At 41.5% G+C, this 26,656-nt stretch overlaps 1 protein-coding gene across 1 annotated transcript in view; it reads left to right on the forward strand.

The window, feature by feature from the left end:
• EVC2 (EvC ciliary complex subunit 2) overlaps window positions 1–26,656 on the forward strand; it is a 76,512-nt gene that overhangs the window by 41,939 nt on the left and 7,917 nt on the right. The window contains exons 12-19 of the mRNA XM_030450265.1: window positions 679–854; window positions 5,563–5,722; window positions 7,030–7,490; window positions 8,832–9,036; window positions 12,737–12,856; window positions 19,091–19,318; window positions 22,132–22,343; window positions 24,639–24,726. Coding sequence (XP_030306125.1) covers window positions 679–854; window positions 5,563–5,722; window positions 7,030–7,490; window positions 8,832–9,036; window positions 12,737–12,856; window positions 19,091–19,318; window positions 22,132–22,343; window positions 24,639–24,726 — 1,650 coding nt within the window. The remainder of the gene's footprint in view (window positions 1–678; window positions 855–5,562; window positions 5,723–7,029; window positions 7,491–8,831; window positions 9,037–12,736; window positions 12,857–19,090; window positions 19,319–22,131; window positions 22,344–24,638; window positions 24,727–26,656) is intronic.

Consider the following 26,656-nt stretch of genomic DNA (forward strand, 5'->3'; position numbering starts at 1 on the left):
TCCAGGAGAAAGAAGCTTGAAAAGTTTTCTACACCACGCAGTGGGAAATTGTGTAGTATAAATCCCCAGTTTTGCAGTGAGTGTTTTGATAAATCTGCAGATTTTAGGGCTCTGCTTAGCTCCTGAAAGCTCTGTTGATGCAGCTCTGCCCCAAGTCCTTCCCCAGAGGATGCTCTAAGAGCAGATTTTTGGCTCATGCAGCAAACTTCTGGTTCCAGGTCTACCCTTCCTGGTGTTAATGGGGCCCTCAGCATGGTCCAGAAATGCCCCAGTGTCATTTTCAGAAATAATTTCAGCCCAAATAATGGGCTTGGGCAACTAAGAGAACACTTATTTTATGAATGTGTTTTATGAATGATGTTTTCTAAAGGGCATCAGATGCTGTCTTATAAATGATGGGGATCTCTGGAGATCTGTCTCTACAGGGATTTTCTGGGTACAGGGAGCTTGGCTTTCCCCAGGCTCTACTGGATGCATCTGGAAGACTTGGCTTTAGCTTTTAATTCAATTTAGACACCTATTAAAGTGTTCCCCCCCTTTTTTTTAAATCATATAACACACCACAATGGAAAAAAAAAGAAAAAGCTTGATGCTTCTTACTGTCTTTGGATCACAGGGCAAGAAAACCTTCAGCCTGTGGACCCGATGAAGTATTTCTGTTCTTGTTCTTTCCTCTAGGGAAACATTGAAGAGCTAATGGATTTTTTGCAAGCTAACAAGAAATACCACCTGAATAGAAGATTTGCTTACAGAGAGTATCTTCTAAGTAAGATACAGCTAAGGGATTCTCAAGCCTCTGCTCTTGTAGATGTGGCAGCATCCCAGATATCAAGTCTCATTAATAGGATGGAAAGGTAAATATATCCATTCTTTTCTTGGCACTTGTTTGACTGCTTTATCTCAAATAGCCTTTAAAAATCCTCACCTGTGTTAGCTAGCAGGAAAGGTGCATAAAATATTATCTTTTAATTCTAAGAAAGTATTTTGGAACTGATGACTGTTGGTTAATATCCAGCAGACACCAAGGTGAGGCTTTGTAGTCTGCTGATGTCTCTTGTCTCTGTAATTTGGCTGGGAACCAAATGTAATTGGTGGGAACCAAACTTCATGGAAGAATCTCAGTGTCTTTCTGCAGAAGCATGAGAAAAGTCCTGCCAGTGTCTATTGCAACCAGTTAATGACATTTGGGGTCTTTCTGTGTAAACATTGGGATTTAACAGAAAAAAAAAAAAAAATGGGTTCACTTGTGATCCACAAGGTATTTTAAAATGCAGAACTGTTTGTAAGGAGAAGAGAAACTGAGAAAATAAATAATCATATCAATAAATTAAAAAAATACACAAACCAGCACATGAATGATGAGGGGAGGGAAGTCTTTTAAAAATGGACTTTAATAGGATGCTTTTATCAGATAGTGAGGCATTTCAGGTTAATATGGGGAAGATTCTGTATGGCCAGAGAGAAAGGTTATGAAAAACAAAATAAAACCACACCAATTCTAGGGAAGAGCTGTGAACATTTTAAATTAAATAGAGCAGCCAAAGGCTTTGCTAAAGATAGTATCTAAATAAGATGCTCCATTTGTCAGGACTGGCTGTGGGTAATCAGTGACTTTTGAAATGGACTGCAGTGCCAAAAAGGCAGGAAAGGAAGTTTTAAAACATAATCCATAGTGATAGGTTTCAGGGATAGATTTTTGTCTTTTCCCTTTAAGAATAAATGGGCAGGAAAGTGATACTTGAAGCAGTATTTATCCTGGGTTGTTCAGGCTGTCCCCAGAGGCTCAAGGTTCTCAGTGGTTTTGAACCACAGCAGCTGGAAGATGTTGGGTTGTTCTTTTGCCAGCATCTGCTCATTTACAAGATGTTTCCTTCCTTCTGTGGTCTCTTAAAAACTGGATCCAGTTCTCCTGACTCCCTAGGTACGAAGGACCCAAAATTGAAATTATTACAAGAGCATTTCTTGTGAGCTGTGGTTTTAAAGCAGGCAATTGATTATCTTTGACAGAAAAGTTTGAAGCAATACATACCACGGTGGTTTCCTACTCTTCTGAATAATCTCCATTTAAATGGACCTTATTATTACAAGTAAATTTCAGCAGTGTCCTGCTGGCCCTTCCAGTGAGTTGGGTTTGGAAAATGAATGCTTCCAGCAGTAAGGCATTAGTATAAAGTTCTCCAATAATAACCTCTTCAAACCTTTTCTGCTTGTAGCAGGTTCTCTCTCTGGAGCTTTTATTGCTCTGAATTATTTGCCTGAATTTTCAGCTGAGTACAGGCAAGGTGTGAGTTCAGCAGGTGGAATCCTGAAGCAGCTTAACATGAGCATCATCTTGCAGACTCTCTCTGGATGGTCTCTGTCTAGTGCTGTGATTCAGCCTCCCTGTCCATCCAGGCTGGTCCAATTTTTCTGCTTCATGTCCATCCCCCTTATGTCCTGAGGATGCTCCATCACCTCCCTGTTCATTTGCTGGACTCCAGCATCATGCAAGTAGTTCTCCAGGGCATTAAAAACAAGCTACAACTTTTTACTTTTAGTAAATTTTCTCCTAATTGTCTTAACTTTTGTTCAGTATAAAACAGTTGAGTTCTGCCTCTGACAGTGCTGCTGTTGGCCCCATATTTCATCTCTGTTCCTTCAATGCATTTGAGAGGATCCCCCTGTAAACATCCTTCTTATTCCTGCAGTTTTTCTTCCTTAAGATTCTCCTTGTTCAAAAGTGTTAAATATCTGCCTGCAGGATGTCTGAGACCAAGGAGTTCATCACACAGTCTATACTGTGTCATTATCTTCCTCCTTTCTTATTTTTTTTGTTTCATTTCAGAGTCCTTTAGAAACAGGACATCTTTTCATTCTAAGACTGCAATTGTTTCTGTTGAAACTCTGCTTGTATGAAACCAGAAATGAAGGTCTCCTGGCAAAACTGAGCCTTCTAGGATTTACTGCAATACTGATTTCTATCACAGCCTTCTCTGGTGGTAGGGAGTTTACCCATTATTTTCTTATCTGAGATTTCTAAATAAGTAGATTCCAGAAAAAAGAAAAAAAACACAAAACCTACCCCAAACTAGATAGATTTTACAACACTGCATCACTTTCTGTTTGAGCTATGGACATAATGGATCTCTAAATAAATCAACAACCTGAAACAATGTAGGTTTTTCTATTTCATCCTAAGAATAGGTAGGAATATATCATCTTGCAGGCATTCTGGGTTGCATGACTTTTTCTGTATTTTTCATTTGCTGGCTGGTCCCAGCACATTTATCTTTCTCTAATGCTCTGGAGAGGGATTTTAATTAGGTGCAGCAAGCCTGGGTTTATTTCCTAAATACAAGATAGGATAAAGGTGTTGAAAAGAATATTTTGGTGATGATCTTGCCTCACTTCCTCACTGTAATAATCCTAACTTTTATTCACTAATCATAGAATCCTAGAATCCTAGAATCCTAGAATCCTAAAACTGGCTGGGTTGGAAGGGACCTCAGAGATCATCAAGTCCAACCCTTGATCCACTCCCGCTGCAGTTCCCAGCCCATGGCACTCAGTGCCACATCCAGGCTCTTTGGAAAGATCTCCAGACATGGAGAATCCACTACTTCCCTGGGCAGCCCATTCCAATGCCTGATCACCCTCTCCAGAAAGAAATTCTTTCTCATCTCCAACCTGAACCTCCCCTGGCACAACTTGAGACCCTGCCCTCTTGTCTTGCTGAGAGTTGCCTGGGAAAAGAGCCCAACCCCCCCCTGGCTCCAACCTCCTTTCAGGGAGTTGGAGAGAGTGATGAGGTCTCCCCTGAGCCTCCTCTTCTCCAGCCTCAACACCCCCAGCTCCCTCAGCCCTTCCTCATAGGGTTTGTGCTTGAGTCCCTTCACAAGCCTGGTTGCCCTCCTTTGGACCTGCTCCAGGACCAAATCTAATCTTTTGGGTTTGATCAAAATGGGGAGCAAGATTCAGAGTTACCAAGTCAGGGTAGGAAAATCAGGTGCTATTGTAGGGTTTTTTTTCACATAACACTAAAATTTATCAGATTGGTTTCAAGAAAAAAAAAAAAAAAAAAAAAAAAATTGGCCAAAAGATCCAAGGATGATGGTGGGTGGACTTGTCTCAAGGATTTTAACCCCCTTTGCAGATGGTTAAAGAAATACAATAAATAGAAGAAAAGCTCTGCAAAAGGTGACTTTGGTTCACATAAATCCATGATCCAGCAGTTTCATTATGTAGGGAAGATTTTGTGGCTTGCTCAGATCCTGTGGATGCAAAGTTGTGACCTGTGGACTCTGTCCCCCATGGTCCAGTGCAGTGTCTGCAAACAAGCTAATACATTAATTTTCTGGTTTATTTCTTCTATTTTGAGGATTTTATGTGGAATTAAGCTGTTACAGTATCAACAAATCTCAATAAAGCAGAATAAGAATGTTCTTTCTGAAGAAGGGCTTGCTGTAGTTTATTAATTGAGCCAGGGATCAGGTTGGAACAAGCCCTGGATTCATCTGAATCCAGATTCTGGGTTTACATTCACAGCTTCTAAAAAATGGGGATTTCAGAAATAAAGCAGAAGGTGTTTGGACAACATCCAAGTTCTATTTTCTACTCAAAGATCCATCTTGACCTTTTCAGCCCCACAATTTGGAAGTCTACAGTGTTTAATTTTGGAAGTTACAACACAAATGTCCAGCAGCCTGCTCTGAATTAATATGTTCTTTTATTTTTCTCATGTCTGAGAAGGATTTGGGGGATTTCTGGTGTAAATATAATGGCAGTGAATTTTTGAGATTGAATGGTTAGGGCTGGAAGGGACCTTAAAGCTCATCAAGATCTGAGTCCCCTGCATGGGCAGGGACACCTCCCACTAGCCCAGGTTGCTCAAAGCAATTTGAGTTTATTCAGTTCAGTTTGAGAGAGGTTTTTCTAGCTGTGGGATCTTCCTTACTCTATGAAATGAAATCCTGTAGCAACAGAAGATAAACCACAGTCTTAAGCTTTCATTTGTGTGCTTCAGACTGAGAATTTACAGTGTGAAGAGTATTTCACCAAGCTGAAATCTTGATTTTTTTCTGAGGATGCAAATGTACCAGGAGTATTTCATATAAATCTTCATGGCTATGATTGCTTTGGATCCTTAAAATAATTGTGATGGGTTTGACTTAGATTAGATTGCATCCTTTAAAGGGAAAATTGTTTCTAATGAGGAGGAGTTATAAAAGACACCTAGCATTGCATGCCAGGGGTATTAAGTGAAAAATGTAAATATTATGAATAATCTATAAGCTTTAAAAGGTCTCATTTGAATATCACTTGACTAATTCATACATAGCTGGTTTTGATTTGTCTTCCCTTCTTCCTGTTCCTTCTTCAGACACTTTCCCAAACTGCTTCAAGCCTACACTCATCTCTGAAATCATTTTTCCATTATCCACTTGCTTGTTTGATCCCACCACATGTCTGAAACCCCCAATATCATTCTGTGTCTTCTGAGCCTTCTTTATGGTTCTGACTGCCTCCAATATCCTTTTATCCTTAAGAATTTGGGATGACAGGCTTCCAACACTGTTGTTACAGAGCAGGTCACCTACCTGAAAGTCATCTGGGAGTGCTGCTGGACAGAGCTGAGGCTGAAATTAATTCTGTTAAGCAGAAATTTAATCATGACTTAAAACAAAAGAAGCAAAAGCTTCGCCAGAAACTCATTACCAAGCGGAGGCGAGAAATGCTGCAGAAGGTAATTATTTTCAGGATGTTTATTTTTCACAGGGCTTATCGTACATTAAAAAATGGCAATTAAATGGAAGAAAGAATAAATGAAATTAAGAATTGCAAAATAAAGTCTAGTTCTTAGGACAGGGGTCAACACACTGCCTGGATCGTGGGTGAAAAAGAAGTGTCCGATGGTTTTCGTTGTGGGTTTCTATGTGCCATGTTAATTATGGAGTAATTACTTCTTTTAGAAAAGCCTGAAAGGAGATAATATAACTGGAGAAACTAGTGAAGACCCTCTGCTTGGTCCTACATGCCCAAAGGGTTATGAGAAACCTCTGTAATGTGCAAACAGGCAAAAGCCAGCTGAGGTTCTGGAGTCGGTGAGGAAGATGCCACAGAGCTGTGACATTGTCATTTTCTGTGGGCTTCCTGACTATGTGTGACTTGAATGACTTCCAAAACAGTTAAAATTCAGTTGCAAAACTCTTTAAAAAAGGCTTGTGGTGCCACCTAACCTCAGCCATCTTAAAAATCAAGGCAAACTCCAAGAGCTCCATCTCATAAGGTGACTTGTGGTTGGTGTGAGATAAATGGAAAGGAGCTGCTACCCAAGGTCCATGGCTTTCTGTGGTCCCTGGCTTTCTCTGCCTAAAGGATGTAGAAAAAATTATCTTGAATTAGGTGATATTTCTTTAAATGACCAAAATCAAGTGAGATTACTTCTACCTTTTGCTCTGTATGTGTTTTCAGTGTTTTCTGCTCTCTACCAGCTAGCAAGAGACAGCAGGTATAACTTCAGGAGACTTCAGCAGTTGTATTTATTCTCAGTATAGGTAGCTTGGGTTTAGCTTTCCAGTGAGATTTCTGCAACCTGTAAGATGGAAAAAATAAAATAAATTAAAAAAAAAAGTAAAAAAGAAAAAACCAACCTTTTTCCCCCTACACTCTTTTTTTTCTTCCTTTGTATTTGATTCAGATTCACTTCTGGGATGCTGCCAGGGCATTACAGTTCAGACAGTTGGGATGATGGCAAACCACAAGTTCATGGATTTGTTTGTTAGCCCTACTAGCTAGCAACAACCTGAATTATCATGGGTTGGTGTTAACCTTTCCATTTAACAGTAATCTGAATTATTTCAGGCCTGCTTGATGCATAGTAAGCCATCATGTTGAGGGCTAAATAAGTCTCTGGGTGCTGAAAAGCAGTTCTGAGAAGACTGAAAAGCAAAAGTATGAAATTTTGCATTGCTAAGAAGTGTGTGTTTGGAGATCTAGAGTATGAGATGTTCCTTCTCTTAACCTTTTCCTTCCTTTTGGCAAATGACTCAGCAGAAGGAGCACTGGAAGGAGCAGCTGTCACTTGGAGACCCTTTCAAAACCACCAAGGAGGTCACCCACTATCTGAGCCACTGGAAGAATCTGCTGAGTGATTACACCCTGGAATTTGAAGAACTTACTGAAAAGCTTGACAGCGAGGCCAGTGAAGAGCTGCAAGAGCTTCTGTTCAGTCTGGCAGAGAAAGCTGCTGAAGAGCTTAAACGTGTTCAGTATGGAGGATTTGTGCAGGAACTGGTTAAGCTCAGTGTTCCAAAGATGTTCCTGCTGGAAGCTGTGGAGGAGCATAAAAAAGAGATGGTTGTTAAACATGAGCAGCTGGAAAGGGAAGAGTGGGAGAAGAACACAGCAGCTGAAGAGCTGCTGCAGCTCACCAGGCAGAAGCTGAGCCAAGAACTGGAAATGAGCCTTTTGGAACAAAAAAAATCAAGGAGCTGGGAACAATCAGTGTTCATGCAAGTATCTCTCTGTACCTCTTTTCCTTAGTTTTTCATGGAAATATAGATGAAGTAGCAGCTATGACACCTGGCTGGGATAATTCCTTATGGGACCTTTAGGAATTGATTTTCCACCAGTGCTGTGATGGAAATCCCTGGGAAACAGCAGTTTGGAAACCCAAAGGGTGGAGGTTTTTTATCCTTCTGTTCATCCCATGCCAGGTTTCCCTTCTACATCTCTCATTACTATTCTCAGCCTGTCCTCAGAGCTTCAGCAGCTTTGGAAATGTTATTTAGTCCATCAGGCTTCATTAGCCCTGTATTCAATTTTGATCTATTCCTCCTAGCCACAAGTCAAGCCTTGCTCATCAGGTGCTTGCTTTTAAGCTCTGCCAGAGCATTTCTTCAAATAAACTTCTGAGTATGACTATTACCTGAAGATTTACACCTCTGCTTTTGCTGTGCAGTGTCCATTTCATAACAGATACTGTTAGAGACATGGGAAGAGGAAAAAAATACTCTGCTCTCAAACTTGCAGCTTTAGGGGAAGCAGCTAGAACAGGAAACCTGTATTTATTTCTTAGGTCTGCTATTTTTTTATTAAATACCCTTTCAGAAAATATTTGAGTCACAAGATGATCAATGTAGTGCAAGGTTGGTCACAACTGGAAAATTAAATTAATCTTTAGCTTGCTTTATTTTTAAGTCAACTTCATGGTGACCTGAAGATCAGTTCTCCAGATTTCTGAACATTCTTTCTACAAAACAGGAACTCTTGAGTGATTCAAATTGCTGCTAAAAGGTATTCTGTATTGTTCAGGCTTCTACAGGTTGGTTTTTTTAACAAAGAACAGCCAGAACCCTTGTGACTTGGTGATGGGGAGGATGACATACAGGAGTTAAATAAAAAAGTATCTCTTTGTTGTATTTTTTTTTCACCTCTCAGTGGCTGTGACTGCTAAGTGCTGGGAAACAACACAAAGAGGCTTTACAGGCAATTTTTATCTCCATTTCAGCCCTAAGCTCCCTTTTTTATTGTCTGATTAGGCAGAAGGATTCTGTGCATAGAAAATGTATTAAACTATTTGTTTATTAAATATTTAAAACTTGTTTCCTCTTGAAAATGAAGCTTTACAGTCCAGGAGGTTCCCTGTGCAGAACTTAAAGCATTGTCAAGGATATTTGGAAGAGCTTGGTCCTATGTCTGGAACCTTTAGCTGATGTTTAAATAAAATGGAAAAGGATGGTCTAGTATTTTTCATGTCTAGTATTTTTTTCTCACATTTTATGCAATATTGCCCATGTCACTAAACAGTAAATGGATTATGTTGTGGGTTTTTTTGTTTGTTTGTTTAACAGGCATCTTCTACATTTACCCCTCTCATTCTCAGAAGAGGAATTGCTTAGAATGAGGCAAGAGCTGCACTGCTGCTTCTCCCAGCTAGACAGCAGCTTGGCTTGGCCCAAAATAAGAGCAAGAACCTTGCTTCAGGCTTTCGAGGTGGAGAGGAGGGAGGCAGAGATGCTGAAAGTTGATCAGAATTTGGCAGTGATCAATAAACAGGTGGGAATGATGTGGGATCAATGCGGGGATGGGTGTTCTCTGTGGGTTGTGTCTGCCTTGGTTGCAGAGAAGAGTCCATCACTTCTTCATAGGGGCCACCTTGAAGATAAAAGTTTGGGTTAAAAAAATTGGATAAATAAGAGGTTGTTTTCCTAGACCTGCATCATTTGCAGATGACACTAAGCTGGGGGGAGTGTGGATCAGCTGGAAGGCAGGAGGGCTCTGCAGAGGGACCTGGACAGACTGGAGAGTTGGGCTGATCCCAACGGGATGAGGTTCAACACGGCCAAGTGCCGGGTCCTGCACTTTGGCCACAACAACCCCATGGGGAGCTCCAGGCTGGGCACAGAGTGGCAGAAAGGGACCTGGGAGTCTGGATTGACAGGAAGCTGAACAGGAGCCAGCAGTGTGCCCAGGTGGCCAAGAAGGCCAATGGCATCCTGGGCTGGCTCAGGAACAGCGTGGCCAGCAGGTCCAGGGAAGGGATTCTGCCCCTGTGCTCAGCCCTGGGGAGGCCACAGCTTGAGTCCTGTGTCCAGTTCTGGGCCCCTCAGCTCAGGCAGGAGATTGAGGTGGTGGAGCAGGTCCAGAGAAGAGCAAGGAGGCTGTGAAGGGATCCAGCAGAATTCCTGTGAGGAAGGGCTGAGGGAGCTGGGGGTGTTGAGGCTGGAGAAGAGGAGGCTCAGGGGAGACCTCATCACTCTCTCCAACTCCCTGAAAGGAGGTTGGAGCCAGGGGGGGGTTGGGCTCTTTTCCCAGGCAACTCTCAGCAAGACAAGAGGGCAGGGTCTCAAGTTGTGCCAGGGGAGGTTTAGGTTGGAGATGAGAAAGAATTTCTTTCTGGAGAGGGTGATCAGGCATTGGAATGGGCTGCCCAGGGAAGTAGTGGATTCTCCGTGTCTGGAGATCTTTCCAAAGAGCCTGGATGTGGCACTGAGTGCCATGGGCTGGGAACTGCAGCGGGAGTGGATCAAGGGTTGGACTTGATGATCTCTGAGGTCCCTTCCAACCCAGCCAATTCTATGATTCTAGGATTCTATGATCTTTCTGCTGGTAGCCTGTCCTCTGGCTTTCCCAAGAAGAAAATGTAATTCCAAAGAAGCAGATGAGTGGCCAAAAGAGGTTGCACCTCTGAAGAGAATCAATGAAATGCCAAAATTTTGAGCAATGCTGGGGGAACCTGGTGGGGCCTTTCCAGCCCAACCTGAGATTTTTTTGGCAGCCCCTCCATATTATTAAGTTTGACACCAAATCAAGGAAAGCTTTAGGGAGTTTTTGTAGGAGAATGTTCTCTGTTGTCTTGTCCATTTAGGAAAGTAGTTTCTGAATTAGTTTTTTGCAGGAATTTGTGCATGGTTTCTGTTTCTTCTATCCAAAAGAATCGAGTGTATGCAGAGGGTTGGGTTTTCTGTTTATTGGGGTTTTTTCCAAATCTAAATACCTAAAAGATGAAGCATTTTCACTCAAAGTTAAGCATTCCCAACAGGGAGTCTGTCTTATTAATTGTCTAAATTATTATTATTAAATTCCTTCAATGGAATGTAAAACCTATGGGATCATAATTTTCCTTCCCCCTCCTCTTTAAGAACTGAAAATGACTTGCTGTATAAATTGTATCTGATAAAATACAAGACAAGAGGATGACCATGAGCCAGCAATGTGCCCTTGTGGCCAAGAAGGCCAATGGCATCCTGGGGTGCATTAGAAAGGGTGTGGTTAGTAGGTCAAGAGAGGTTCTCCTCCCCCTCTATTCTGCATTGGTGAGGCCGCACCTGGAGTATTGTGTCCAGTTCTGGGCCCCTCAGTTCAAGAAGGACAGGGAAGTGCTTGAAAGAGTCCAGCGCAGAGCTACTAAGATGATTAAGGGAGTGGAACATCTCCCTTATGAGGAAAGGCTGAGGGAGCTGGGTCTCTTTAGTTTGGAGAAAAGGAGACTGAGGGGTGACCTCATCAATGTTGTCAAATATGTAAGGGGTGAGTGTCAGGGAGATGGAGTTAGGCTCTTCTCAGTGGTGACCAGTGATAGGACAAGGGGTAATGGGTGTAAATTGGAGCACAGGAGGTTCAAGTTGAATATTCGAGGGAATTTTTTTCCTGTAAGGGTGACAGAGCCCTGGAACAGGCTGCCCAGGGGGGTCGTGGAGTCTCCTTCACTGGAGACATTCAAAACCCGCCTGGACACGTTCCTGCACGATGTACTCTAGGTGGCCCTGCTCTGGCAGGGGGGGTTGGACTAGATGATCTTTCGAGGTCCCTTCTAACCCCTATGATTCTATGATTCTATGATTCTATGATTATTTTCTATGAAAATAAAAAGAAGGGTTTTCTTCTGCTTTATTTAGGTTATTTTTCCTAAACTAAAACTACCTTGGCTTAATTGTACCAGGTTCAAAACCTTAATAATTTCTAAAGTAGTAAAGAAGGAAAATGACTTTGCAAAGCCTTATAGGTGAGCAGGTCTGCTCATTTCCCCAGGAGTACATTCCATGTAGTTGATATTCTTGTAAAGAAATATAAAGGTCAAGGATAATTTGATTACATGGAATGGTGCCTCTTAATGCTCTCATGGTTCATTTGTGATTCATATAATGTGGCTTGAAAACAATGTACTTCTTAAATTAATATTCTTTGTTCATGTTGAAGCATGCTGAGGAGGAGAGTTAAAATACCAGTTAAAAATCTTCTCTTATTGTCACTGCTAAGGGTCATTTAAAATCAGATTTATGTGCTAGAAGTTCTCATGGAAAGGGTGAGGAAAAAAAAAAAAAAGTCTAACTATGTGTCACGGTTTAACACTGGCCCGGCAATTAAACCGAATAACAGACACTCTCTATTAATCTCTCTCTCCTTGATAGAGAAAGGAGAGAGAATAAGGGAGAGAGACTTATGGGTTGGAAACTAAACTACACAACTTTAATGAAACAGTAGTGATAAATAGGTAAAATTACTAAATCTATACAAATATACAGGAAAATGGAAACCACGTTCCTCCCTCCTTTCCCCCAGTAACTCTCACGTCACCACCGAGGCTGTAGGGCAGCCCTGAGAAAGTCCAGGCTGGACTCCTGGAGTCGGCAGCAGTCGGGAACTGGAGGCAGGAACACACAGATATGGGCTGGCACGGATCAGGACCACAGGCAGATGAACAGACAGGATCCTTCCAGGATGCCGGGTGAAGGAAGGGAAGCAGAAAAAGATCTGGCTCGGCCCATGTGATGCCTCAAATTTATACTGAGTGTGACGTATATGGGATGGAATCCTCTGTTTGGTCAATTCTGGTATCTATCTTGTCCGTTCCTCCCTAAAGGAGGGTTCAGGTGGGGCCTCTGTGTCCTTGGCTCTGCATACCAGTCTCTAGCAGTAACTATAAACATCAAGTGTTATCAGTCCTAAAAGCACACACTGTCTGAGAAACTTGCTGTTAATTTCAGCAAATGCAACTACTTACAAGGGACTTAGCTAAAAGCAAAAGTACAGAAACAGAAAACCACCTTTATCCTGGCCCAAACCAGGACACTATGCATGTCTGAAAGGAATCTTCTGAATGAATAGGCAGCACTTTCATTTCAGAAATATAATCTCAGTGAAAGTGGTTTATTAGTTGGTGGATCTGCCAATAATAGCAAGTGATAATCGTAATATTAGCATCCTACTATAACTCTTACAAAGAAACTATTTTGTGCTCATCTTCTTACTGCAGCATTCTAAACTTAAAAAAACAGGATCCAGGAATAGGAATAAGATAGATATTCTGAAGAAATCTTTAAAGGACAAAATTGACATTTATGAAGACTCAGTGAAAGATGAAAATTTGAATAAGGTGAGTGGAAATTTTTTCTGTACTGAGGTAAAACCCTGGCTGTTGAGTAACTGAAGAATTCTCTTTTTCTATCAGTGTAAGAACCAGATAAAAAAGGTATTGGGATGAGCCATCTCTCTACTCATGCCTGTGTTTGTCAAGATGTTGTATTTCAAGTTTGGTTTGGTTTTCTTTTAATTTTTAAGTTAGTTGCACCTTAGAACTGCTTTCATGACCCACCCTGGGTTCTTCATGAGGTTCTGGAGCTTGGTGCATGCAAGACTCCCCTGCATCCTGCAAGTTCTTAGGAAGTCTTTCAAAACATGGAAGGAGCTTCCCTGCCTACTTCACTTGAGTGAAACTTCATTCTTGGAGCTGTCCTAATGCTTTTGTAACCTCAGAAATAGGTTTTCAGATCCAAAGGCTTCTTGGAGAGGGGGTGAGTTTATTTGTAGAGAGCATATTGAAAGGGAGCCTTGATTCTGATGGATATCTCTTAAGAGGCTCAGAGCCCCAGTGTAAAATTAATCCTTAAGGAATGGTATTAAGGGCTATCTTGTTGAGCACCCAATCTTTTAAAGTGAGAGCAGAAGCTTGGACAAGAATGCAACAAGTGGGCACCTGTGTTCTGGCAGCCTAGTAATCTAAGAATGCCCCTAATCCTTCACTGGATTCATTTATACTTTTGGCTTCAATACCTAATGCCTTGAGCTCCAAAATTTGGAATTTATCTTTTGTGTTGTCACTTGAAGCAGAGGCTCAGCTCTTACATTACAAACAATACTTGTGCAGTGTGAATATTTAGTTGGAATCTTGTTTTAAAATTGGGAAGCCAGCTTCTCTAAGCCTCTTTATTTCAGTTTTAGATTCACCATCTGACATTTTCTGCCCCTATACTCAGCCCTGGTGAGGCCACATCTCCAGTTCTGGGCCCCCCAGTTCAGGAAGGATATCGAGGTCCTGGAGCAGGTCCAAAGGAGGGCAACCAGGCTGGTGAAGGGACTCGAGCACAGACCCTATGAGGAGAGGCTGAGGGAGCTGGGGCTGTTCAGCCTGGAGAAGAGGAGGCTCAGGGGAGACCTCATCACTCTCTCCAACTCCCTGAAAGGAGGTTGTAACCGGGTGGATGTTGGTCTCTTTTGCCAGACGACTTTCAACAAGACAAGAGGGCAGGGTCTCAAGTTGTGCCAGGGGAGGTTTAGGTTGGAGATGAGAAAGAATTTCTTTCTGGAGAGGGTGATCAGGCATTGGAATGGGCTGCCCAGGGAAGTAGTGGATTCTCCGTGTCTGGAGATCTTTCCAAAGAGCCTGGATGTGGCACTGAGTGCCATGGGCTGGGAACTGCAGCGGGAGTGGATCAAGGGTTGGACTTGATGATCTCTGAGGTCCCTTCCAACCCAGCCAATTCTAGGATTCGATGATAACTGGGGTCATTCCAGTGGTGTGGCAGCACAGGAGTTATAAAAAGCCAAATCCTTTGGGCTTTTCCCAATAAGGAAGCCAAAGTGTTATTAAGGAAAATCACAATATCACAGGAGACAAAAGTATTGCAGTAAACCCTACATTCATCACAGAAATAGGATTATTCTTTGACCCCTTGCAGCCTGCTACCTCCTTACTCATTAGAATCTTAAAATTCTAAATATTTTTTTTTTTTTTATGTTTAATGTGAATACTTTTATCAGCTGACCCAAAATTAGCTACCTGAACTACAGGAAATTCCAGATGAGGAGGAAGGATGCTCTGCTCTCTTTCTCCTGCAGCCTTCACCTGGTGCCTTGGGTTCTGTTGTGCACCAGGGTGGTTGGAAAGTGGTTTCCACCTCAATGCTTATGAAATCAGAATATTTTCTGATACTGTAAATGAGCTTTACATGAGAAATGTCTGGGGTTGAAGGTACCCAACTATGTTTTTAGGTGGTTCCCTTTATTTGTGATATACTTGGAAAATGCCTGTTAGCAATTAGTCTGAACTAAATATGGAATTTAGAAGCCAGTTCTTCCAAGCAATGGAATAATTTAAAGCTTTGGCAATTTTTGTGTAGTTTGGATGTTTCTGTGGTGGAACCAGTAGCAAATGTCCAGTCCTACAAGAGCTGATTTGTCATAACACTGATAATATTACATCAAATAATACAATGTCAAGCAGTATTTTACAGTCTCCTTGGTATGATCCAAGACTAATATCCAAGTATATTAGTTTTTAACCATATAAACTGGTGATCAATATTTGACCCAGCTAGGGCTGAGGTCACCTTCCATGTCACACTGAAGCCAGGTCTGCTTTTGGGCTGGGATTTTGCACAGTATTTCTGTTTGCAAAACTCTGAGTTCAGAAGTCACAGGAGGCAGAAAGAAATTTCTGGTGGGGTAGGGGCAAATAGTAATACCAGTTGAGTAATATACAACGTTTTGTTTGGGTTAAGAGGAGCTAATTAGCTGTAAAATGTTGAATATATGAATCTGTCATTCCCATGTATTTGGGCATGCTTAACATATGGCTTTGCACTTAGTAATCTGCAAATAATACCTAGTTTTACAGTTTGGATCCAAAATATTATGATTAGTGTAATATAGTGAATATATCAGATAAAACTCCTGTTATTTGGAGTGGCTGACAAAATTTTAAGTGTTCCTGTCATCAGTTTCATCTCTTTTGGCTTTGAGTTGAGTGAGGATTAAAATCCACATTATTATTTTTTCTTAGAAGTGAACTTGAGTTGTCAAACTGCATTTCATTATTCATTATTCACCTTAATGGGGTCAAACCCCCATGAAAGGTGATCACTCATTTACTTATTCATCTATTAATAATCCAATCCTCCCCCCATTTCAGGTATGTTTAATACATTTTAAAATCCCTCAGCCTGAAACTGAGCCTCCTGTGAAGAAGCAAACTTTAAATTCAGTTCTGTGCACACACCTTTCAAAACACTGCTGTCCAATTTCTTTCTATCTGCAGTTTTTAAAGGTTTTTTGCATATTCTGTTCCTAAACCACAAGGGCAGCCTTCAGCTCTTACTAATTTTGAGATGGATAAAACAAATCTTACCCCCAAGATTTTCCCATTTTTTGAGATATTGTATAAATGTGTCTGTTTGGGATGGCAGTGCCTTAGACATTAGATAAAAGCTGGAGGAAAAGAAGGCTGAGCTCTTCAGTGTCTGCATAAAGTCACAATTCATTCAAACACTGGTCCTCTAAAACTTTCTGTTAGTCAAAAAGCTGTCCTAATCCATTGGTTAGGGAGCATCACAGGCTGTAAAGAAATAGTCCTTTAAAAAATGAACCTGTTTACTTCTAGCCAGGTAGATCTGGATTGCCAGGAAGCTGAACATGAGCCAGCAGTGTGCCCAGGTGGCCAAGAAGACCAATGGCATCCTGGGCTGGCTCAGGAACAGCGTGGCCAGCAGGTCCAGGGAAGGGATTCTGCCCCTGTGCTCAGCCCTGGGGTGGCCACAGCTTGAGTCCTGTGTCCAGTTCTGGGCCCCTCAGGAAGTTCAGGAAGGAGATTGAGGTGCTGGAGCAGGTCCAGAGAAGAGCAAGGAGGCTGTGAAGGGATCCAGCAGAATTGCTGTGAGGAAGGGCTGAGGGAGCTGGGGGTGTTGAGGCTGGAGAAGAGGAGGCTCAGGGGAGACCTCATCACTCTCTCCAACTCCCTGAAAGGAGGTTGGAGCCAGGGGGGGGTTGGGCTCTTTTCCCAGGCAACTCTCAGCAAGACAAGAGGGCAGGGTCTCAAGTTGTGCCAGGGGAGGTTCAGGTTGGAGATGAGAAAGAATTTCTTTCTGGAGAGGGTGATCAGGCATTGGAATGGGCTGCCCAGGGAAGTAGTGGATTCTCCGTGTCTGGAGATCTTTCCAAAGAGCCTGGATGTGGCACTGAGTGCCATGGGCTGGGAACTGCAGCGGGAGTGGATCAAGGGTTGGACTTGATGATCTCTGAGGTCCCTTCCAACCCAGCCAATTCTAGGATTCTATGATCTGCTTGAATATTTTTTCCCTGTTCCTTGAATTGATGCTATTTTAATGAAAATTGTGATATAAATCATTTAGTCCCCTGCAACAACAACAAAAAATTGTTTGTTCTCATCCATCTTCATTTTTCTGCTTTTAAGTGAACTCAAAGCTTGACATTGCCAAGGTTTTGAAAGGTGACTTGTGGTGTTAGATGTCCCCCTGATCACCTTGGTGGTGTTAGCAAAGTGTTATGTGTCTACTGGAATTGGACATGAATTCCTTGCCTTCCTTTAAAAACTCTTTCTTGTGGTATTTGTTCAAGTATCTGTTTATAACCTTTCTCTTTAAAAAGCTCAACAACCCTCACCACTGAAAACAAGGGTGAGGGCAAATCAATGGAAACTTCACAACTAATAGCTGAAAAAATTGGGCTTTCAGGCCCTATGGCTCTGAAAATTATAGTGGTTTTTGTCCCAGTGATCCCAGTAGTATAACAATTAACTCAACAAGCATTTCCATGAGCTCCCAACTTTAGCCACCTCTTCTGTGCTTCACTTGGAGAACTCTGCCTCCCATGTTCACAAATCACAGCAGAGTTTTTAGCATTTTATCTGAAGATTTCTCCTTGCCACTCACACCCCCCATGGCTTTATTTGCAGCCCCTAAGCTTATGAAACTCTTTAGTGTTGCACACCTGCATTATCCAAGATAGATTTGTTAGATCAAGGGTAATGTTGAGGGGCAATGGCTGTGGTAAAGGAGGGAAATTTGTTAAAGATACCAAGAAAATTAATCTTGCCTCTGTTTTGTGTCTGTAGGATGATTTCTTGCTCGTGTCTTGTAGTTGGCTTAATTCATACGAATAGGGAATGTTTCCTGAAGGTAACCTTGATTCAGGGACATTCCAGATGATGTAACGGAGACTTTGGAGAAGTCATGTGAGCCCAAAGGAGAATATCAGAAGCCTATACACTTCCAAATCACATTTTTAATTTAGTTCCATCTTCTGGTTAATGAAATTTGGGTGATACAGAGTCACTCTTAGCAGGTCTTCTATCAATAACATTTCCAGTGAGAATTCGTGGGCACCATGTTACATGTTGATCATTTTAGAGACCTAAAAACTTGGTGGTAGCCTCCTTCCATGCTGCTTTATAGCCAATCATGATTAGAGTCAATCAAATATAATTCTGATGAGGATGAATGGAATGAGTTTTCAATGCCTTCTGTACATACCATCTCTATTTGTGCAGAGATATTCTCAGGGACATCTGTCTTGTGCCAGATTAAATTTGCATGGCTTGTGGGAAGTCCTCCAGTGTCTGAAGATTCTGGTTGACCTTGTCACCAGTTCCTGCTTGCAGGGCAAATACTCCTGGGCTTAATTCTTCTTGTTTTAGAGACCAGTGAAAAAGTAGAGTTCAAGACTGCGTGTGTAGCACAGGATGCCTGCCATGCATACAGTAACCATGTGGACATCCCACTGAAATGGGGTTGGGCAGCTCTGCCTGTCCTTTGGGAGAGGCCAAAGTTGGTGGGATAACTCTAGGATGCTCTCAGGTGCCACAGGGATGATGAACTGAAGTGAAATTCTGATTGGACACAAAAGGGAAATTTTTCCCCCTGAGGACAGTCAGACCTTGGGATGGTCTCCCACGGGAAGGGGGGGATTCCCCCACTTTGGGAAGTTTGAAGTCTCAGCTCTCTGGGGTGCTGAGAGATCTCAGAGAAACAATAATATCAGAAGGGTTGGAGCAGGGGATCCTTGAGGTCCCTTCCAAGCTGGCACTCTGGGATTCTGTGAAAATGTACATGTTTTTGAGATGCCTCCTTTGATGGTTCTTCCATCTGTCACGGGCAGTAATCTTGAGCATTGTTGACAAAATAAAGAATACCAGGAACTTCTGAAAATACTAATTTCTGAATCTCTGTGTGTGTGTGTGTGTGTGCTGTGAAACCCATCAGATTACATTTGTCAGGAACAAAAGGGAATTTAGTGAGGAAAAAACACTGCCCTGTGCTACTGAGCATGGTCCAGATGGGCTGGTTCTGTGCTCAGATTTGTTTGAAATCTACTCTGCAGGGCAGCAGGTGATAGCATCACCATGTAGCCAACCTCTTTTGTCACTTTTTGTCACTAAAGCTTGGATTTTAATATTAAAAGCACTCCTTAAAGGAATGTATCACTTTATAAGAGAACAACATTGAATGTTTTGCAGCTTTACAGGGTAGTAGTCATGCTCGTGCAGGTAATTATTTCCTGTTATTTGTGTTCCCTTTTGTGTTTTGGTATTTTTTAGGTTAAGTGTGAATTGCTGCTGGAGAGAGAGCATCAGCTGCGTGACCTGGAAGATAAACTTGGAGAGCACATTGCTGCTTTAGCCTTTCAGAAGGCTATTAAGAAATCCCAAATGTTGGAGCTGTACACAGCTATTATGAGTCTACAAGCCTTGCTCTTTGAACAACTCAGCACATCAAAAACCCTGTCAAAATTGGAATGTGTTCAGATTTTAGAAGCACATCACCCTGTAAGTAATGATGTTGGGAAAAGGAAAAATTCCTGTGAGGAGAAAGCAACTTTCACAAGAGCTTTTTTGCCTTGGATTTAACTGGGCTGTTTGCAGCTCCTGGTGGTCCAGCCTCTCATTTCTGTCATGATATCAACTTTAGTGCACTTGGTAAAAGAAACAAACAGAAAAAAAAATCATTAGAGACAGGGCAGATTGTGCAGTATCAGTATTATTTATTTTTATTATAATACTATGCTTAGAGATCTAAAGTCAGAAAAATTTTAGTGGCTAATTACTACTAAAATGTTATTGATTGCTGTAGAGAAACAAGATAAACCAGGAGCCTCCAGTTGCCAAAGAGTGGGTGTGAGTCCACCTGTGCCTGGTTAGGACAGGCCCCCTATTACCAGGAGGCCAATAAAGGTGGGACACACACCCACAGAGAGAAGCTCACTCTGGTGTGAGGCAATGGAGAGCCCAGCAGCTCATCGAGCCTCAGGAGCAAGAAAGGCTCTTCTGCTACATTTGGTGGAGAATGCGGGCAACTTGCAGAAAATTTGAGTTGAGAAAAGTGTCTGGGCTGACATTGAAGATGCAGCAGTGTGAGAAGCTAGGGTTAAATCCCGTAAGCTATAAGTGTATGTTTGTGTCAGTCAAAAAAAATATGTAAAAATCCTGTAATCAGTGTTGTATCAGTTGAAAAAAAAATGTTTGTAAGCTAAGGCAGACCGGGAAAGCTTTGCTGTATAACAAAGGGTTAAATCCCGTAAGGAAAAAAAAAAGAAAAAAAAAAAAAAAAAAAAAAAAAAAAAAAAAGGTGGAAATGTAGAGAAACAAGATAAACCAGGTGCCTCGAGTTGCCAAAGAGTGGGTGTGAGTCTACCTGTGCCTGGTTAGGGCAGGCCCCCTATTACCAGGGGGCCAATAGAGGTGGGACACACACCCAGAGAGGAAGCTCACTCTTCATAGAATCATAGAATAGGCTGGGTTGGAAGGGGCCTCAGAGATCATCGAGTCCAACCCTTGATCAACTACCGCCACAGTCACTAGACTATGGCACTGAGTGCCATATCGAGTCGCTTTTTAAATGTCTCCAGGGACGAAGAGTCCACCACCTCCCCAGGCAGCCCGTTCCAATCTCTGATCACCCTTTCCGTGAAAAAATTCTTTCTAATATCCAATCTGAACTTCCCCTGGCACAACTTGAGACCCTGCCCTCTTGTCTTACTGAGAGTTGCCTGGGAAAAGAGCCCAACCCCCCCCTGGCTCCAACCTCCTTTCAGGGAGTTGGAGAGAGTGATGAGGTCTCCCCTGAGCCTCCTCCACTTCTTCAGGCTGAACACCCCCAGCTCCCTCAGCCTCTCCTCATAGGATCTGTGTTCGGGTCCCTTCACCAGCTTGGTTGCCTCCTCTGGACCTGTTCAAGGACCTCAATATCCTTCTTGAACTGAGGGGCCCAGAACTGGACACAGGACTCAAGGTGCGAGGCAATGGAGAGGCCAGCAGCTCGCCGAGCCTCAGGAGCAAGAAAGGCTCCTCCTGCTACAGATTGCAGTGATGAAAATTGGGAAGTGATGATGAACCATGATTGGTGTGTAAATTGTCATATCTTGGTTAAAAAAATATCCATATTACAGTGCTATTTTGTACAGTAAAATCCATAACCATCCAATCTGCCTCAATCATCAGTTTTTTCATACACTTTAAATAACACACAGGTTTAAACTTTGGAAAAGCCTCTTGCCTTCATTGTAGCTATTTCATACTTGGTCTGTGCCAGTGTCCTAATCCTTTTTTAATACCTCAATGCTCTGTATTCAGGAGGATTTTTATTAAATATTTTTACATCTGCTGTTTGCAGCCATCCAAGTGAGGCTCTGGGAGAGCACTGGAGTAGAACAAACAAAATGGGTTTTAGAAGAGCAAAAGCTCTTTGCTAGAGGGCATCATGAGAAGCTGTGGCTGTGAAAATCCTGGGTTAAAGTTTAATGCTCTCATCCCTCCAGAGTTTCTCTTGGGAGTGGGAGTTGGAATGTTTGTGTGCTCCCAGTTTTGCTTCAGTTTCATTGGATTTGTAGCAAGTAGTGGGAGCTGGATTTGCTTGGAGTATTAAAAATAATTTAGTGTGGAGTTATTGCCATTTATACAGTGTGAAGGGACTCTGGAAAGAGGTGGCTTTTAGCTCTCTTTTTTTTTTTTCTATTTTTCCTTTTTTTCCTCCTTTCTTTTTTCTTCTTTTTTTTTTTTCTTTTTTATTTTTCTTTTCTTTCTTTTTTTTCTTTTTCCTCTCTTTTTTCTTTTTTCTTTTTTTCCTTTTTCCTTTTTCTTTTTTTTATTTTTAACCTGTTTTCTTTTTTCTTTTCTCCTTTCTTCTTGTCTTTTCTTTTTCTTTCCTTTTCTTGTTTTTTACCTTTTTTCTCCTTTTTTCCTTTTTATTTCCTTTTTTCTTTTTCCTTTTTTATTTCCTCCTTTTTCCTTTTTTCCTTTTTCCTTTTTTTCCTTTTTTTCCTTTTTTTCCTTTTTTTCCTTTTTTCCTTTTTTCCTTTTTTCCTTTTTTCCTTTTTTCCTTTTTTTCCTTTTTTTCCTTTTTTTCCTTTTTTCCTTTTTTTCCTTTTTTTCCTTTTTCCTTTTTCCTTTTTCCTTTTTCTCCTTTTCCTTTTTCTCCTTTTCCTTTTTCTCCTTTTCCTTTTTCTCCTTTTCCTTTTCCCTTCTTCCCTTCTTCCCTTCTTCCCTCTTTTTTTTTTTTCTTTCTGTTTTCTTCTTCACCCTGACTGAATTTTTTCCAGGTCCCATTATATCCTTCTCATCATTCCTTGTATTTTAACCTCTAGGAAACTGAAGAGCTTGCCAGGAAGCTGGACTATGAGATGCTGCAGAAGCAGTCAGCTCAGCAGCATCACCTGATGACCAGGCAGAGCTGGACTTCAGCTAAATTGGGGCTTTCAAATGAAGCTGTGGAAACAAATGCAGACAGACAGGTGACAACTCTGCTGAGACAGGCCATGAAGAAATGCAGGGGGTTTATAAACCTTCACCAGCAAAGGTGAGTGCTTTTATTCCAGTGCTTTTATTTTATTTTATTTTATTTTATTTTATTTTATTTTATTTTATTTTCTAACTTTGACAAAGTTACTGCAGCCCTTAGAAAGTGTTAAATACCACAGAGGAACAGCAAGCTGAACATTCTGCTCTCTTGGGAAGGGACTGGAAATCTGTGCTTTACCAGTGGGTTTTTGGGAAGTGGCCCAGAGCATCACTGAGGAGTTTGGGGAGTGTTGGAATAAGAACCAGGAAATTAATAATAACTTAGTTATGTTTGGTTGGTGATGTATTGAATGCCAATCACCATTTCTTGATGGGACTAAATATAAACTATTAATATTTATTAACTAAATTCACAATATTAATATTAATTAATATATTTATTATTTTATATATTTATAGAATACATATATTGTATGTATTATATATTTATCTATAATTTTATTATATATTTATATAATATTAATTAATTGATAATGTTAATTAATATTAATATTAAGTAATATTAATTAAATATGAACTAAATATTAACTAAATACTTGTAGTAACTAAATATGAACTAAATATTAACTAAATATTAACTAATATTTATTAGTTAATAACCAAATATCACATATTTAACTAAATATAGTAACTAAATATTAACTAAATATTACATTATTTAGTAATGATTAATATATTATTATTAATAATAATATTAACTAAATACTAACTAAATTAATATTGACTAAATATTAATATTTAGCTAATAGTAGCTAAATATTAACTAGATATTAATATATTGTTATATAATATAATATATTAATAACTACTAATCACTTAACATATTAAGTGATAATATTACTTATGTCAACTAAAATCACAACATTAGTTAATATTAACTAAATATTAACTAAATCACAATTCTTATTAGTTGTATATTAACTAAATATTAACTAAAAATATTAATTTTATTAATTTATATTAATTTTAACTAAAATCACAATAATACTCCTTAGCAGCAAGGAAGAAAAGGGTTTTCATCTTGTTGCCCTCTCTGCCAAGAAGATAGGTAGGGACTTGAATAAAACCTGATCTGCTGGAGTCAGAGGAAGTAGCTGAGACAATATAAATTGAATTTCCATCTCCACTGGCTGCAGCCTGAGTTCCCTTTCATGGATTCCTTTTGGATGAGATCTGTAAAGCTTTCTTCAGAGACAAGACTCAATTTCACTTTTCCCTTCTCAGTTTTTAAGATATCAGTGAGACAAAACGCTTCTTACATCTTCTGAAGGTAACCTGCCAAAAATGGGTGACAATTTGGACATTTTTGAAGTGTTTTATTTCATTCATTAGAGTTACAGGAGTTAGAAATTCAACTTTTCATGTGTTTTGCACAGTATCAAAACCTTACACACTTCAAGGCTCATGTAAGTTTCTTTCCATTCCAGAGAGGAAACTGTTGATATATTAAAAACTATTTATTTTATTGAAACTCTTGATATATTCTCAATATTGATATATTAAAAATGGCTTTGATATGGCTTTTTGAGTGGAGCTGCTGCACTTTTAAATCTGTTTTAATTCTGAAAGAGATGGAGCTCCACTTGCTGGAGATCAATGACCTGGGTTGTAGAATTAAGGAGTCACTAGAAGAGCAGATGGGTCACTAGCTTGGGGATGCTGCTCTAGAGATGGATCAGTGAAGAAACTGCACCAAATCCTCAGTATTTACCTGCAAAAAGAATGGAAGAAAAAAGTTTTGTGCTTTTCCCAAACGACCTAAGGATGGCTTCATGATTGGGTCCAAAACCAAGCAAAACAATCACTGGTTGGTGAGGAAGTTGAGCTGTTTATTGCTATATCCCAGCAACAAAAAGATCACAGAACTCACAGAATCACAGAACTGTCTGAGTTGGAAGGGACCTCTAGAGATCATCTAGTCCAACTCTCCCACTAAAGCAGGAGCACCTAGAGCACATTAGACAGGATTTCATCTAGGCAGAAGAGGATACCAGTGCCTTGTCACCCTCATAAAGAAGAAAAGAAGTCCACAACTTCTCTAAGTATGGTGATGGAATCTAAATAAGGGGCTGGGGACAGGTTGAGTAATGTGGCTTTGGAGTGAATTCTGTGCAAAAGCATGGCCTGAGATTCTGCTTGATGGTTCAGGGTATAAAAGATTATTTTAGAAGTTTTTCTGCTCACCCAACTTGGCTGACAGCAAGATAGGCTTCCTGAAAGGATGACTTTCAGCTGTTGTTTCTTATCATTGCACCTGGGAAGAGTTCAATATTAATTCTGTCTTTCCCTTCAGCTTGAGAGATGAGCAATGGAACTGTGCTGTGCTTGAAGATCTCCTGGAAAATATAGAAATGGATGCATTTTTGGCACTTTATAGTCAGGTGAGCATGAAACTGAACAAAGCTTCTGAGCTGAAATTACAGCTGTTTCTGGAAATCAGTTTTTCTTGCTTTTTTTGCCAACTGTTTGAGAAGTATTTGAACACAGTTCTGCTAATAGTCACTCCCAGTTCTGGGGTTTGTAGCCTGTACTAGCATTCACTTCAGTTAATTCTGACCTACTTTCAGCCTTTTGCAGTTTACTTCTATACTTTTTGTTCACTCCTGGATCTTTTTCAGGGATTGTCCAGTTGCATTTCATTCCGTGGAGAGTTCATAGAATCATAGAATCATAGAATCATAGAATCCTAGGGGTTGGAAGGGACCTCGAAAGATCATCTAGTCCAACCCCCCCTGCCAGAGCAGGGCCACCTAGAGCACTTCGCATAGGAACGTGTCCAGGCGGGTTTTGAATGTCTCCAGTGAAGGAGACTCCACGACCCCCCTGGGCAGCCTGTTCCAGGGCTCTGTCACCCTTACAGTTTTTTTACTTTTAGAAACAAATTCCCATTCTGATTTTCCTGTGATGAGACAAGGCTTTTGTTTAGGCTTTAATCAGTGTTAGGGAGGGTTTGCACTGATTGTGTTACAAAGAGAAAGGACTGATATCCTTGCTATCATTACTCATATTTTGATAAGGAGCATCACCTCTTCAGGTAATCTGCAGTCTATTGACTGCCTGGCAGTGCCACACGAGGCTTGAAAAATGAATCCTTGGTGTCTCCAAACTCTACATTGGTGAAGGTACATAAGAATCCTAGAATCCTAGAATTGGCTGGGTTGGAAGGGACCTCAGAGATCATCAAGTCCAACCCTTGATCCACTCCCGCTGCAGTTCCCAGCCCATGGCACTCAGTGCCACATCCAGGCTCTTTGGAAAGATCTCCAGACACGGAGAATCCACTACTTCCCTGGGCAGCCCATTCCAATGCCTGATCACCCTCTCCAGAAAGAAATTCTTTCTCATCTCCAACCTAAACCTCCCCTGGCACAACTTGAGACCCTGCCCTCTTGTCTTGCTGAGAGTTGCCTGGGAAAAGAGCCCAACCCCCCCCTGGCTCCAACCTCCTTTCAGGGAGTTGCAGAGAGTGATGAGGTCTCCCCTGAGCCTCCTCTTCTCCAGCCTCAACACCCCCAGCTCCCTCAGCCCTTCCTCACAGCAATTCTGCTGGATCCCTTCACAGCCTCCTTGCTCTTCTCTGGACCTGCTCCAGCACCTCAATCTCCTTCCTGAGCTGAGGGGCCCAGAACTGGACACAGGACTCAAGCTGTGGCCTCCCCAGGGCTGAGCACAGGGGCAGAATCCCTTCCCTGGACCTGCTGGCCACGCTGTTCCTGAGCCAGCCCAGGATGCCATTGGCCTTCTTGGCCACCTGGGCACACTGCTGGCTCCTGTTCAGCTTCCTGGCAATCCAGACTCCCAGGTCCCTTTCTGCCACTCTGTGCCCAGCCTGGAGCTCCCCATGGGGTTGTTGTGGCCAAAGTGCAGGACCCGGCACTTGGCCGTGTTGAACCTCATCCCGTTGGGATCAGCCCAACTCTCCAGTCTGTCCAGGTCCCTCTGCAGAGCCCTCCTGCCTTCCAGCTGATCCACACTCCCCCCCAGTTGTCTGTGAATTTGCTGGTGATGGACTCAATCCCCTCATCTAAATCATCTATAAAGATATTAAACAGAGCTGGGCCCAACACTGATCCCTGGGGGGCACCAGAGACCTGGTGTTGCAGCTTTTCACATCCAAGGATCTTTTCTCTCAGGATCAGGAATGGTTTGCATTCACCTGCATCACAAACTGAGAGCTCCAGCAAGCCAAGGAGGGACCACTTCAATTTTCCTGTGGCTCAGCTTGCTCAGTTTTCTGACCTCTTTATCCCCTCCTTAGTTAAATATCTATTGGAGGTCAGCTTCTCTCATGAAGAATCGCAGTGAGGCTCC

The sequence above is a fragment of the Calypte anna genome, chromosome 4A (genome assembly GCF_003957555.1).
Source record: "Calypte anna isolate BGI_N300 chromosome 4A, bCalAnn1_v1.p, whole genome shotgun sequence".
Classification (NCBI taxonomy): domain Eukaryota; kingdom Metazoa; phylum Chordata; class Aves; order Apodiformes; family Trochilidae; genus Calypte; species Calypte anna.